Source organism: Podarcis pityusensis (genome assembly GCF_964106645.2).
Source record: "Podarcis pityusensis genome assembly, chromosome: 13".
NCBI classification, from domain to species: domain Eukaryota; kingdom Metazoa; phylum Chordata; class Lepidosauria; order Squamata; family Lacertidae; genus Podarcis; species Podarcis pityusensis.
The window spans coordinates 39,135,223-39,150,301 of record NC_138038.1 but is presented as its reverse complement, the minus strand read 5'-3'; the positions used below and the strand labels follow the sequence as shown (position 1 = coordinate 39,150,301).

Genomic DNA, 15,079 nt, shown 5'->3' with positions numbered 1-15,079 from the left:
TGTTATTAAAGATCTGGTGAATACATTGTCCTAACAAAATAAAAAAGATTTCCTTCCAGTAGCATCTTAGAGACCAACTAAGTTAGTTATTGGTGCTACTGGAAGGATTTTTTTTTTTTTTTTTTTTTTGACTAGGGCAGACCAACATGGCTACCTACCTGTAACTAGAGCATTGTCCTAACTTTCATGACAGAAGAAAGGACAACAGCGATGGAAGAAAGAAAATAAATAAATAAATGAGATTATAGGTACAGTATTTCGGGTGCAGGAGTCCCCTGTTTACTAAGCGTTCAACCCGATCTGTTTGTAGGGAGCTCACGCGACGCTGCATCCAAGAAAGGGCTTTCCAACCCTTCCCAGTGCACTTTCCCATCACTTTCCTTATCACAGAAAATCTGATCTTTTGGGTTTGCTGTGCAAAACTCTCCAGGCAAACTATAATGGCAAAACCTGAACTTACTGGCACATTAACTTGAGTCCTGCCTGAAAATCGCAACAGTCTGGAAGGCCCCATTTACACGTGCTTTAGTTTCATCCAGAGCTGAATAGTGGCACACACTCTGCGTGGTGGGTCTGCCTTCAAAAAAAAAAAAAAAGGTAGGGTGGAGGAGCAGCAGGAATTCAGCTGGAGCAAAATCTGTGGATTCCACCAATCACACACAGACACAGCACGGAAGCAACTAAGCAGATATATGGCTTGCTTGCCTGTTTCCTGTGTTCTGCATTAGTACAGGGAGAGCAGGAGCCCCCTAGAGGCTGGGTGGGGAACAGACACAATACAGAAGGAAGCTGCGAGAGAGCCAATGCGGAGGCTCAAAGGCTTTTTCTTTTCTTTTCTGGGCCACACTTTCAGAATCAAAATTGCTCACAACACACAGGTTTATTTTTATTGATAAGAAATATATTGGAAAACAAAAAGAATCGCCTCCTAGCAGGGCTTGATTTATAGCACAGAAAGAGCTGCTTTATAATATGATCATGGCAGGGCCGGATTTAGGTTTGATGAGATCCTAAACTACTGAAGGGGTAATGGGGCCCTTTATACGTCCAGCTGTCCTTGGTCAGCAACAAACTGTAGCTGTTTTTTATGTTGAATATACGCTATATGGTAATTTATCGATGTACTAGGTATCTAAAGCCATTTGCACATAATAAAATATGTATTTTACCAGTGATGTTTTAAGGAGTAGGCTCGCAGGCGGGGCCCATTACTTACATCATAGGAGCCTACACAACACAAAACACTGTTGTTGTTGTATGTAGGTGTTGTTGTTTTATATTTTGGAAATGTACATCCAGTTGTTTTTTCCTTTTAAATTTTTTGGGGCCCCCAAGAGTGTGGGGCCCTAAGCTATAGCTTGTTTACGTTATACGTAAATCCAGCACTAGATCACGGGACATCCAGAAAATATAAAACAACACATAAGAACATGAATCATTCCCAAAATATAATTACAAACGAGCCTCTTACATATGTACCTTAAGTACGTATACAAACTCAATGAGAGGTGTGAGCTTGCTTTCACTGGGTAATCTCCTTTATACAGTGGTACCTTGGGTTAAGTACTTAATTCGTTCCGGAAGTCCGTTCTTAACCTGAAACTGTTCTTAACCTGAAGCACCACTTTAGCTAATGGGGCCTCCTGCTGCTGCCGCGCTGCCGGAGCATGATTTCTGTTCTCATCCTGAAGCAAAGTTCTTAACCCGAGGTAATATTTCTGGGCTAGCGGAGTCTGTAACCTGAAGCGTATGTAAGCTGAAGAGTATGTAACCTGAGGTACCACTGTATTAGGTCTAACTCTCCTCATCCACACAAAAAATGTGTTCTCTTGATTTGATTATGATTTCAATAATGATTTTATTTCTTCTTCGTGAAGTTGTCACCTGTGCATGCATGCTCGTCTGCGCATGCGTGATGCCTGTCTCAAATGTCCACACCATTTTTAAGTACAAAGTGAATGTGGCTTAAGTTTTCTAGTTGGACTGAACCTAGTTAGAGGGGAAAACGCACCAAACAGCAGTATTTGCCAAGAAACTACAGGTCTGATACGGCTTGTGGCTAAACAGCATGCGAATGCAGCTTCAAAAACCGGCACAAGGGAGCCCACTGAATGCAGAGTTAGTGGCAATGTGAATGCACCCAAAGCCTCTCTTCTGTGTGTGCTTGTTTCATAAGCCCCCTTGAGCACTTTTTTTGTGAGGAAATGGGTCGCAACAAGGGGGCGAGAAGTGACCTCAGTCACCATGTACAAGCTTGTCCCATGAGCATAAGAGCTGAGGAAAAGGCGGTGCGTCAGTCAGCTCCCACACAACCTTCCAAGCAGTGATATTTTAACTTGAAATGTCTGCTACCCACAGGTGGAAGGAAAGGAGGGAAACGAAAATAGGCCAGCCAATGGGAGATGACGATGCTCTGATACGGGTGCAGATCTGGCTTCCTGTTTCACTGCCACAGGAAGTTGGTGTTTGAGCCAACAAGGTGCACACTGACACCCCTGCAGCGTCTCCTCCGTACAACTAGAGACCAATTATGGTAAGAAACCCGTAAGAGGGACTCTCTTTTGCCTTTATTCCTTTGAGTTGTTTTCTTTTGGGTCTCTCTCTGAACACCTTGGAAGGAACAGACAGTGGGACACCTCCTCCTGATGCTATCTTTCTTGTCTGCCTCAGGACAAAGATTACGTTGGATTTGCAACTCTGCCCACCCAAGTCCACAGAAAGTCCGTAAAGAAGGGGTTCGATTTCACTCTGATGGTTGCAGGTAACGTGTTGAGAAGACCCATTTTCTCCATCCTCACCAGCTCCAACACCCCTGAATGCACCCAGACACACTCCCTGCGGCTCTCTTTCCTTTCCATGCTATTGCAGACCTGCTGTTTTGTCTTGGAAAATGAAGAGGTGCCCTTATGTGTTGCATTTTGCATGGTTCAGACCAGGTTGTGGAAGAGACTCTGGCTTGCGCACCAAGTGCAGCCATTCAGGCCTCTCTGCCTGGTCCTCAGGGCACTGTGTAGGGCACAACCCTCTCCTCCCCGTCCCTGACTGGGCTTTGAACACCACACATTCTGTTTATTTGATCAAAGGTGGATTTAGGGGAGAACGACTGGTTCCCCCACACTGGGTGCCGAGCTGAGGGGGTGCCGCAGGGCGCTCTGCAACAATGACAAACAACGGAAGGCAAGTTGGGGGGGAGGGCACTGAAATTTGGCGTCGCACAAGGCACTGCTGAAGTTGGTTTTTGTTTATTAATTTACAAAAATTCAAAACAAACAAACAGACAGACAAACAAACATACATACATACATCCTGTTTAAATCTTGGTAACATTATTAAGTGACTTCCTCAAATCCCCTTGGTTGAATTTCATTATATATCATTTTAACAGTTTTCCAAAATCGATTTTCTCAAAAAAATTACTTGATCACTTAACCTCTTTCATTCTTTCTAATTTAGCTTTAAACATCTTAAGTCTTATCCTTACATATTTAAATCCTAAGCCTATTATTTGCAAGCTTTTCCAATTAAGTTATCTTAATATATTTAGCTAAATAGTCTTTAAATTTCATCCATTCTTCCTGATACTCCTCCTCCTTTTGGTGGAGCTGCTGAAATTTTAAAGCCCAAGGTCTGCCATTGCTTTGACCTGTGATCGAGCCTTTTGGCTGTCTGGATAGAGAAGAGTGGGTGAGTGTGGTTGTGTAGAAGCTAACCTACTATACAGTGGTAGCATTCACATGAATGGCTCGGCCCACTTTTGTCTCTGGCCTGCCCACCATTGGCTGGTGGACCCTGAAAGTGTGACCAGAAGCGATTGCCCTGAAAAAAGGTGCCCAACTCCCTGGTCAAAGCACTGATGGCGACTGATCAGTGGGCAATTTGGCTGCCTTTTGTTCCAAGCCACACTAGAATGTATCTTGAGACACATCCACTTCTTAGTGTCATAGGAGAGGCGAGTCTCTCAGGCCTGCTCCTCGAACCCACTAGGACAGGCTTCCTCAACCTCAGCCCTCCAGATGTTTTTGGGCTACAACTCCAATGATCCCTAGCTAGCAGGACCAGTGGTCAAGGACGCTGGGAATTGTAGTCTCAAAACATCTGGAGGGCCGAGGTTGAGGAAGCCTGCACTAGGATATATTATGCTTCCAGAGGTAGGGACAGAAATCAGAATCCTGACTAGAGCTGGACGGACCAGTCTGTTTCCAGACCATGTTAAATTACTATGTTTATTCATAAATTCATTTTTGTACCACTGCTGCATTAATCTACATTTAGAAAAAACAACAACACCCGTATGATTTGTTTAAATGATAAGTAAATTTGTACTTTATCTCACTGTAAGCATTTCTAAACTGTCTTATTTTTAAAAAATATGCATTTTCAAGTTGGTGCATTTTTTGAGCCAAGGACTGTATTGCAAAATTTGGAGACATAACTGAAAGATGATCGGTACAGGAGGCATCCGTTGAGGTCAGGTTTGCATTGGAATTCATAGAAATAAAATCCCTCAAGCATCTCCAGACCTGAAAACCAGAAAACTAGTCTCTCAGGCTTATTCCTGTCTTAATCAAGTTCCTCCAAGTTCAAGGATCATCAGCTGATACCTTCACGTTCATTCATCCAATAGGAGAATCTGGGCTGGGAAAATCCACTCTTGTCAATAGCCTCTTCTTGACAGATCTATATAAGGACCGAATACTTCCGGACGCACAAGGTAAGGACTGCTGGCAGCTCCAGTCTGCAATGTTTTTGGATGGGGTGGGGAGAGCTGAGAGTGTGACCCCAGTGCTATTACTGCCCTGCCTCCTCCACTTCACAGGCAGGATCCCCCAGACTTTGGAAATTGTCAAGCATGCAGTAGACATTGAAGAAAGGGGAGTGAAAGTGAAATTGACGGTGATCGATACCCCAGGATTTGGAGATGCAGTGGACAACACTGAGTGGTAAGAGGCCAGCTGGATGTATTCCTGTGCCCCAGTTCTGAAGAAGCAAAGGGATGAATAAGGTGCTATAGCAGGGAAGGTGGGATCTGGGAACCAGATCTGGGGGATCAAGGATTCATGGAAGTGGGTCCAAATTTAGGGGTGCTGAAAGCCAGTATTTATTGGGTCTTTGAGAGTAAAGTGAGGAAAGCATATCTTGTCTACTTTTGAAAGCCCAAAGGATGGGGGATGAGGAAAGAGTTCATACATGCATGTTCAGCACCCAGTTATAACATCTAGTGCAGCAGTGGGCAAGTGGCCGGAGGAGGGAAAGCAGTATATGAAAGAGAAATAAGAGGAGGGCAGCGAGGAAGAGAAAAGACAGGTCCCACCCGCTTCTTGTATATAATCCTTGGCAAGATTATCCTGGAGGACATGTGGCCGTTGACCAAAAAAAAGGATTGCCCACCCTATTCCAATAACTGGTTTTCACTATAGAGCGAGCACCACAGACGGTTGGTTTGCATTGAGACCTCAAACCATGGCTTACGTTAACCTTTTCAGATGTTACAAGCAAATAACAGTGTGCGCCCCTACTTTCTTCCCCGCCTTATCTTGAGAACCCCCAGATTCTGTTGTAAGCAGTGGCCTTTGAGAGCGAAGCAATGGGCCAAACCATAGCTTTCGGATTCATACGTGATGCCAACCAAACTGGGCTTAAGATCCTGGCTTGGTGGACAAACTATAGCTCACACGCCACAGGAAACCATGGTTTGTTGCTATGTCTTAGATAGAACTTTGATGCCCTATGACATTCCCTCAGACAACAGGCAAGTGATATGTGTCTATGTGGAAGTAGCTGATCTTCCTCCTGGCCTTTAAAGACCAATCCAGGCTGTAGTCCCCCTCATTACGTAAATGTAGCTAAGGAAACTAGGATTTGGTGGGGTGTGTGTGTGTATGATTCTGACTAGCAATGGGGCCTTCTCACCACCTCATCCCCCTTTCTTCTCCTACCTGGTTTCTACTGCAGCTGGAAGCCAATTGCCCACTACATTGATTCCCAGTTTGAGCAGTACTTTCGAGATGAGAGCGGCTTGGACCGCAAGAACATTCAGGATGGGCGTGTCCACTGCTGTCTCTATGTCCTGTCACCCTTTGGACACGGGTAAGATGTGTGGAGCTTTAGGGTGTGGCCATAGGGAGTCAGGATCATGTCTTTCAGTGCTTGAAAGGATAGCAGCTCTCCATGGTTTTTATTTCCAGCACCTAGTTCATTGCTGAGAGCCAGTGTGGTGTAGTGGTTAAGAGTGGTAGTCTCGTAATCTGTGGAATTGGGTTTGTCTCCGCTCCTCCACATGCAGCTGCTGGGTGACCTTGGGCCAGTCATACTTCTTTGAAGTCTCTCAGCCCCACTCACCTCACAGAGTGTTTGTTGTGGGGCAGGAAGGGAAAGGAGAATGTTAGCCACTTTGAGACTCCTTTGGGTAGTGATAAAGCGGGGTATCAAATCCAAACTCTTCCTCTTCTCCTCCTCCTCCTTCTTCTTCTTGGATGAGCGGCAGCATAATAAAGTGCCACTGAGCATGTGCCAACTTCCTTTACTGCTGACGGCCCACCTTATCAGCACAAACCTGGCAGCCAGATCTTAAGTGGACTGGAATCCTGATTGTTTTTTCATTTTTTTATTAAAAAATGAAATGAATGGCGAGAGGGGGCAATCACAGTTCAACACAAATTGTGAAAACAAGCCCAGCTTCGAGACTCCAGGGGTTGGTGGGGGTAGGAGGCAGAACTGCTAGGGGCTCTGAAAACAGGGGTCAAGGATTTTGATCCCGCCACTCTACCACAGGCTCCGCCCCCTGGACATTGTATTCCTCCGAGCCATCCACGACAAAGTCAATATTGTGCCGGTGATTGGAAAGGCGGACAGCTTGACTCCAACAGAGGTGAAACACAAGAAAGAGAAGGTGAGAAAGGGGAAGGGCCACCGTAGCTCAGCTGGAAGAGCATCTGCTTTGCCTGCAGAAGGTCCCAGGTTCAACCCCCAGCCTCTCCAGGTAGACTCCCTACCTGAAACCCTGGAGAGTCTCTGTCAATCAATGTAGATGATACTGAGCTGGATGGACCAATGGCCTGGCACCATGTGGGGCAGCCCCCGATGTTCCTGTGGGAGGCGTCTGAAAGGGGTGTTGCAGGGGAAACTCATATATGCTGGGCTGGAACAGATGAATGCAGCAAGTAGCTCACTTGTCTGAAGTAAACACCTCACTGTGAGGATATGGAGCCTCCAGTACTCTCTACAGGAAATCTCACTGCAATACCTGCACCTCTGGAGCCAATTTCTTCACACACCCCACTGCTAGTCCTGTCCTCTGCACAGCTACATTTCATGGCTATTTTAGCTCCACATTTTGATTCCTTTGGACATACAGATCCGGCAGGAGTTAGAGGAAAACGGGATCAATATCTACGAGTTTCCTGACTGTGACTCGGATGAAGACGAAGAGTTCAAAGCTCAGGATGCGGAGATGAAGGTGAGGAACTCTGGTCTTCCCTCTGTGGGGGAGAAGTGTCGGGTGGGATGGAAAAGGTGGAGCAATAATAGGCCTCATTGGCGTTCTTCCTGCAGCAAAGCATCCCCTTTGCTGTAATTGGATCCAGTCAGGTGGTCAAGGAGTTGAAGGACAAAGTGTTCCGGGGACGGCAATATCCTTGGGGGACAGTGGAAGGTAAGTTGCATTAAGAGGGCACTCAGCAGAGGGCGCTGTGTCAAAGGAAGTTACTGATCTCGACTTCCTATTTCCCCCACCCCACCCTCTAGTGGAAAATGCGGCTCACTGCGACTTCCTCAAACTTCGGAACATGCTGATTCAAACCCATATGCAGGACTTAAAGGATGTGACCCACGAAGTCCATTACGAAAACTACCGCGCGCAGTGCATTCAGAGTCTGACCAGACCTGGGGCACGAGACCGCAGCAGCCGCGCGTAAGCAGATTCTGTTTTCTGTAAGGGAAGAGGATTTGGACAGGCCAGGGCAGAGGGCTCAGTTGTGAGATGAACGAAGAGGCTGAAGGGAGTCTGGTTAATTTAAGACAAGAAAATGATCATAAAACGGAACTGCGCACACTCCACACTGATATATCCTTTAAAAAGACGAAGTTTTATCCAGCAAATACCAAGGAGTAAGTTGGCAGTTCCCAGTTCCTTAACTCCCTCCTGGCAATTTAACAAATTGCTTTTAAGGCAGATGTGGGGAACCTTTGCCCATCCAGATGTGGCTGAACTACAGCTCCCGTCATCTCAGGTCCTACCTTGCTAGGCTTGATGGGAGTCTTAGTTCAGCAACATCTGGAGGGCCAAAGGTTCCCCACATCCTGGCTTAAGGACTGGGGGAAAGAGCTGCGAGGGGACGTGTTAGTTATGCTTCAGGTAGGGGTACGTATGTAGCCCACTCCCTGCTTGCAGGCAGGGCGGAATGTGCTGCATACACTAGCTTGCTGCTTGTTCATAACCAGGAATCCTGCCTTACACCCATTATCTTCCTGCCACGCTACACTCACTCTTTGCCGCTATGCTGCACTGCTTTATTGGTATGATCCAGTGAACATAGCAAGCTCCCTTGCGCAGAGTCCGGCCATTTGTCCGTCTAGCCCAGCAATGCCCTGCACCCATTGTTCTTCAGCCTGGGGTCCCCAGATATTGTTGGGCTGCAACTCCCATCACTCCCAGTCAGCTTAGCCAGTGGTCAGGGCTGATGGGAATTGTTGTCCAGCTAAGAATGCTGGTCTACACTGCCTGGGAGCAGCTTTCCAGAGTTTCAGGCAGGGTTCTCCGCCAGCTTTACCTGGAGATGCCGGGGATTGAACCCGGGACCTTCCACATGCAAGGCAGGTGTGCTCTACCCCTGGGCTACAGCCTTCCCCCAGAGCTAATGTACAAGCAGGAGCCAGGATCTTCCCGTGTTCTATCACCAACTCTCTTTTGCCTCCCTAGGAAACTGTCACGTCAAAGTGCCACTGAGCTGCCACTCCTGCCTCTGGCCGAGACGGAGAAATTAATTCGCGAGAAAGACGAGGAGGTGAGTCTTTGCACGTTTTAAAGGCTTTGTGTTTGTGTTTTCCTTTGGAGTTAGCAGTTGCTGACCCTGTCCGATGTTAGATCTGAGTCCTCCAGCAGCTGCATCTTAGCACTCGGCAAGCGATACAAAAAAGGTGGGTCCACCCCAAAGGCAAGTGCAACTTGAGCATCTCTCTCTCTCTCTTTGTCCAGCTCCGTCGGATGCAGGAAATGCTGCAGAAGATGCAGGCACAGATGCTGCAGAGCAAAGGGGAGCAGTGTGACAACCTCTGAAAGGCAGCAGAGCTCCTTTCCCACAGTGCTATGAGAATCCCAATGGAAAGAGACTTAATTCTGCTTCTATGTGGCCAAAGCAGGGGGCCACACTGGTAATGGAAATGGAAGAGTTAAGTGTTGGTGGGTATGCTATGTATTTGAGAGAGAAAACCCCTGTGGACCTCCAGGTGTTACTGGACTACAACTCCCAACATCCCTGATCTTTGCCCATGCTAGTTGAGGCTGATGGGAGTTGGAGTCCCCACAATATGCAGAGGGCCACAGGTCCCCCAACCCTGGCTTAAGAAATTATCACACTGGATAACCTGTCTATCATATATATGTGTATATATATCCCTTCTTTCTCCAACCCCCCAGCCCTCACCCCACCATTGTCCACTGACTGTTTTAGTATCTTTCAATAAGACACAATGACTGACTGCTCAATGGAAATAAAATGTATTTTACAAGGCTGAAGACTGGCTCCCTAACAGATCTCCAAATCGTTTGTATGCATCTACTTTCCCACAAACTATCATGCACAAAATATGTATCTCCAAAGAAGCCTGTCATCAAACAGATGCTCCTCTACGGATTCCTATTTTCACTTCCACTTGATCTATTTATTCAGGATTATTTCTCCAGAGAAATTTAACTGTGACAGACAAAAGTACTCAGCAACAAAAGTGCTGCACTATTATTTGAAATGAGGGTCATGAGGTCACGTGGATAGCTGAAAAACTGGGCAGCGGATGAGGCCTCAAGGAGACAATACTAAAATAAGTCATTTTTTTCAGAATGGAAAAATTGTAACTCTTAAGCTCTCAATGTAATGCTGTAACCAAGAAAGCCAATATGGTTGTTGATTGGACATACAATGGCGCAGCCTGAAAAAGATATAGTCTCTCAGGAGCTGAAGGCCATGTACGTATTAAAATGAAAACAGCCACAGGAGACTGCCAGTTTGAGCAGAGGAAGGACCCTGGTGAGGGTCCCCGCTCCAACCATTTCCCTGCTTAAAGGGGCTTCTCAAGCTGCTCTTACACCCATGGGGGAAATGCATCTCTTCCACACACACCAATGGACAGTGGGGAAAAAGCTTGAGGAAAAATTCAGATGCAAAGCAGCCCTAACCTCCCATTAGTCAGTTCAAACAGGCAGCTTCCCACAGCTTCTTTTCTTAAAAAACAAAAACTAAGATGGAGGCATCTAACTGGGCCCTAGTCAGGAGGCCAAGTGTGCAGAAGGCCCTTGTGAGTTTCACATCTGAGGTAAAGTCATAATGCCTGCGTAGAGTGAAGGGCCTTCCCCCACAGACTAGTCACTTTCAATTCCCCCGCCAGAAACAGCTCCCTTCCTCACTGGAGTGAGCATCATCTAAACCTTCAAAAACATAAAAGGAGAGGGAGGAAATAATGGCAGCATCCTTCCCTCCCCACATCGCTCCCTTTGCATTAGCGCTTTTTAGACTCCTCTCACAAAAGACTACGACGAAGTAGAGGCCTGTTTTGAGGCGCTGCCCTGCCTGAGCCCTGAAGCCCCAGCGCCATTTGAGCCCTCGCAGCTTGTGTCCGGAGGACGGGAGGCTCCCAAAGCCACACAAAAGTTTTCTCCCCTCGCTGCTCCGGAAGAAACAGCAGCACCGTCCTGTTGTTTCTCATATTCGGTGTATTTCTTGGACGACCCATAAACTCGCTCAGCTGGGTATTTGAGGCGGTTCTTCCCTATCTTGCGGAGGGCAGCCAAGGGAAGGTCCACGCGGCACTTGTCCGCCAGAGCCACCAGGTAGATGAGGACATCACTGAGCTCGTCGGAGAGGGCTTCACGCTCAGGCACCGTCCAGCCCGGGAGGCCTTCGGGGGCTTCTTCCCGCCACTGGCTAAAGGGCAACAGGAGAGAAACGATGGCGTAAGGAGGGGAAGGCGCTAAGAAGGGATTCGAAGCTTCCAAAGGGAAGTCATGGTGGTTTGTTGCAGCAAAGCCAGCAAAGGCTCTTGGGACACCTTAAAGCAGGAGGGAGGCACCTGAGGGCTGACTGCACCCACTAGGCCTCTCTGCCTCGCTCTTGGAACTCTGCTTAGGCCTCACCCTCTCCCCCCAGCCTCCTTGAGACATTTTGCCTGGCTCAAATGTGTCTTTGAACACCAACCATGCCTCCTGAAGGGCAGAGAAAGATGCGTGTAGACATTAACCTACGTTACAAAGATAAAATTTAGACTGATTGCTCTGCCCACTTTTGTCTCCAGGAAAGGGGAATGCGGCTCTAGGGCTGAAAAGGGGTCCACCCCGCCACCATCTTAAAGGCTAACAACTTTATTGTGGCGTAAGCTTTCGTCAACTGCAGACCACTCCCTCAGATGCATGAAGTGTTCCCCTGAGTGCCCAGTTCTGGGCAATGCCACTTAAGAATGATACTGACAATCTGGAACATGTGCAGAGGACAACCAAGATGATCAAGGGCCTGGAAACCAAGCCTTATGAGGAACAGTTGAAGGAGCTGGGTATGTTTAGCCTGGAAAAGAATCATAGAACTTTAAGGTTGGAAGAGACCCTGAGGGTCATCTAGTTCAATGCAGGAATCTTAACTAAAGCATCCATGACAGAAGGCCACCCAACCTCTGCTTAAAAGCCTCCAAGGAAGGAGTGTCCACAACCTCCAGAGGGAAACCGTTCAATTGAGACTGAGAGGAGATATGATAGCCATCTTCAAATATCTCAAGGGCTGTCCCATGGAAGACGAAGCAAATTTGTTCTCTCCTGCTCTGGAGGACAGGCCTCGAACCAATGGATTCAAGTTACAAGAAAGATTCTGACTAAACATCAGAAAGAACTTTCTGACAGTAAGAGCTGTTTGACAGTGGAACAGACTACCTCAGGAGGTGGTGCCAGCTGATGGGAGTTGTAGTCCAACAACCTCTGGAGGCCACCAGGTTGGCAAAGGCTGGATCAGATGATCGCCAAGGACCCTTCTGATTCTATGAAAGCACCTTTAGGCCTACATCCTCTCCTTCCCTTCACTCCCCAAAATACTTCCCGTGGAGGGAGGCCTATTCTGCAATCCCGTCACCCGTACTCACAAGAGCTCCGCCAGCTCCCCAACCTCCCCGACAAGGGCAAGCAGCAGATTCCGAGGTTGGTGGTACTTCCCCCAGCCACGCTCAGCTGTGAAACCAGACTGGAGTCTTCGGCTGTGGGAGAGACAGAGAGGTGAAGAGAGGTTGATGTTGTGTTCAGCAGAGGCTGGTCCATTAGGGCAAAGGGGGCACTGCCACAGCAGCTTCAGACTTGCTCTTGACTAGTCTCCACTTCCCTGCCACTTACAACCAGCCAGGGGATGGCTCCGCCTACAGTGGCTCTGGCGCCACCTACTGTTAGTCTCCCCACCTTCTGCCCTACCAGTCCCAAATGGCACCAATGACCCCTGCACATTGGTTCAGATTTGGGGGTGGGAAGGAGGAGAGGGTGAAGTTATAATCAACCATAAATGTGGGGCCTGTGAGGTGGGAAGAGAGAAAGGAAGGTGTCTCACATGTCTTCCAAGGTAGGCTCAGCGCTGAACTGAAACACCTCTGCTGAATTTCCGTTCCTGTTCCTCACCAACGCCTCATCCATTTCTTCCTCTTTTGCCTTTGGTGAACTGGCCGATGGGAACAATGCCTGGCGAAGGAAGTCACGGTAACTGTGTGCCTTCATTCCAACCAACTGGTAAGGATTTTTTCCATCAGTTTGCTATTAAAAATTGTTGAGATTGGGAGTTGCGAGCTAAACCTGGCAGCTATTTTAAGTCAAGCACTAATCTATTCCCTGCTGGCCAAAAGCCCCACTTGTCCCCAAAAAGTATAGGCTAAATAAATGATAATAATAATAATAATAATAATAATAGAATATGCTATACTGTACTTATATACTTCTATGTATATCCATAGGATATTTCTATCCACAGGATATTCTGAAGGTACATATATACACAATACCGATAAGATATTCTGGATATGCTTCCAGAAACCCTGGAATTACAACTCACACAGAGACACAACCCACTCATGGGACATCTCCCGTTTGTTACCTCTGTCCTCCTGGGAATGGTGGCTCCACTACCAGAATGCTTCAGGTCACCAAGCCCCTCATCAGCCGAAGGCACAGAACAACCTGGAGGCAAATGCTTCTGATGCTCAGCCGTGGCCATGTGCAGCCGAAGGTCAGAGTAGCCAGCAGGCATTGTACCCTTGCAGAACCTGCAGGCTGCTTTGCCATTGTCTCCTGCCACGGGGCAAAGCCAGACCTTCAGATCCTCCTCTTCCTCCCAGTCTCTGCAATACTTTCCCTCACTGGCCGCCCTCTTTGATGATGCCATGACTGACCAGGCCTGAAAGAGATGCGGGGAGAGAAGCTTGCTGAACAAAGTGGTTGTTAGCAGCAAAGGATAAAGAATTTAGCCGAAGCTTCATTCACACCATACATTTAAAGCCTTGTGATACCACTTTAAGCGGTCATGGCTTCCCCCAAAGAATTATGGGAGCTGTAGTTTGTGAAGGGTGCTGAGAGTTGTTAGGAGACCCCTATTTTCCTCCAAGTGTTACAATTTCCAGGGTAGTTTAAAGACCAATCCCTCTTCACAGGGAACTCAGAATGGCAACTCCTGTGCCTTTTCCAACATGTGAACACTGTCTGCAGGTTGTATCCAACCAAGTTATACTCAGAGTAGACCCAATGAAATTAACAGACCTAAGTCAGTTATGTCTATTCATTTCAATGGGTCTTCACAGAATATGACTGATGTTGGCTAAATCTCTGGCTGCATTATGCACTGTACATGTAAAACACTTTCCTCCAAAGAATCCTGAGAACTTGTAGCTTAATCCTCACCGAGCAACAATTCCATGCACCCTTAACAAACTACACTTCCCAAGATGATTTGGGAGAAGTCACGTGCTTCAAACGTACGCCACCTACACAAGACTCTGTGGCTTCTCTGCTGCAGGCACATAGGGAGTTGTGGATGCATCACATCTGTGCGTGTCCCCCACCCAGAATTAGAAATTTTTCTAAGCCAATACTCTCCAGTGCTGAGCTGCATAAAGTCTGCTTTCAGTACCACGGCTCACGCCCTGAAAAAATAGAAGTGAGCGCACATCACTTGAGCATGTGCAGAAGGCCCTTAAGAAACCACAGGAACCCCCCCCCCCCGGTACACACAAACTCACACACACACACACACAGACCTCTCCCTGGGTATTCGCTGCAACTCTCATGCCTGGCTCTCAACGAAAGCAAAGCAACATACAGAGCCTACCTGGACTCCAAAGGACAACAGAGGAGGCAGGATCCGTCCCTTCTAACAAACCACGCGCGTTTTCCCGGGTTCAGCGCAGGGAAGCCAACCCACCATCGCCACTGAGCTGGGCTCTGGTAGGGTACAAAGGGTATGACGAACGCACCTGCGGCCCAATCAAAGGTTGCTGGTGGAAGGCGAGAGGAACACAGCAACCAATCAAAAAGAGCAGAAGGTCGCGCTCAGAGGAGAGGCAACAAATAGCGAGTATAGAAGGAAGAGGCGCCGGCATAGAGTCATAAGTGTGCAAAGAAGCGGCCGGCTCTAGGAGCTACAGGAAAAGAAAAATCCGGATTGACTTTATATATATCTCCTATATATCGACCACAACAATATCATAAAATATCATAAACTAATACTAAATAAGCAAAAATAATATAAATATAAGAAATATAATAGGTTCAATATTGTGCACGAATACAGGCATATATATGGGAGGAAACTGCGTGAAAGGCGCGGTTTCTTCTCGCAGGAATTCCCCAATCAGGGAA

At 47.4% G+C, this 15,079-nt stretch overlaps 2 protein-coding genes across 2 annotated transcripts; one reads left to right on the top strand and one right to left on the bottom strand.

Moving 5' to 3' along the window:
* The first annotated feature begins 765 nt into the window (after window positions 1–765).
* Window positions 766–9,738, top strand: SEPTIN1 (septin 1). The gene is made up of 12 exons (XM_080977925.1): window positions 766–878; window positions 2,359–2,533; window positions 2,671–2,761; window positions 4,625–4,711; window positions 4,817–4,940; window positions 5,953–6,087; window positions 6,772–6,889; window positions 7,355–7,456; window positions 7,552–7,651; window positions 7,744–7,909; window positions 8,918–9,002; window positions 9,194–9,738. Exons 2-12 carry the CDS (start codon window positions 2,531–2,533, stop codon window positions 9,272–9,274), a joined length of 1,092 nt encoding a protein of 363 aa, XP_080834051.1. The 5' UTR covers window positions 766–878; window positions 2,359–2,530; the 3' UTR covers window positions 9,275–9,738.
* On the bottom strand, window positions 9,700–14,669 carry DCTPP1 (dCTP pyrophosphatase 1). The gene is made up of 5 exons (XM_080977929.1): window positions 14,550–14,669; window positions 13,323–13,622; window positions 12,786–12,913; window positions 12,334–12,444; window positions 9,700–11,135 (listed from the first exon to the last, which is right to left on the bottom strand). The coding sequence occupies exons 2-5, from the start codon at window positions 13,608–13,610 to the stop codon at window positions 10,742–10,744; spliced, it is 921 nt and encodes a 306-aa protein (XP_080834055.1). The 5' UTR covers window positions 13,611–13,622; window positions 14,550–14,669; the 3' UTR covers window positions 9,700–10,741.
* Window positions 14,670–15,079: the final 410 nt, after the last annotated feature.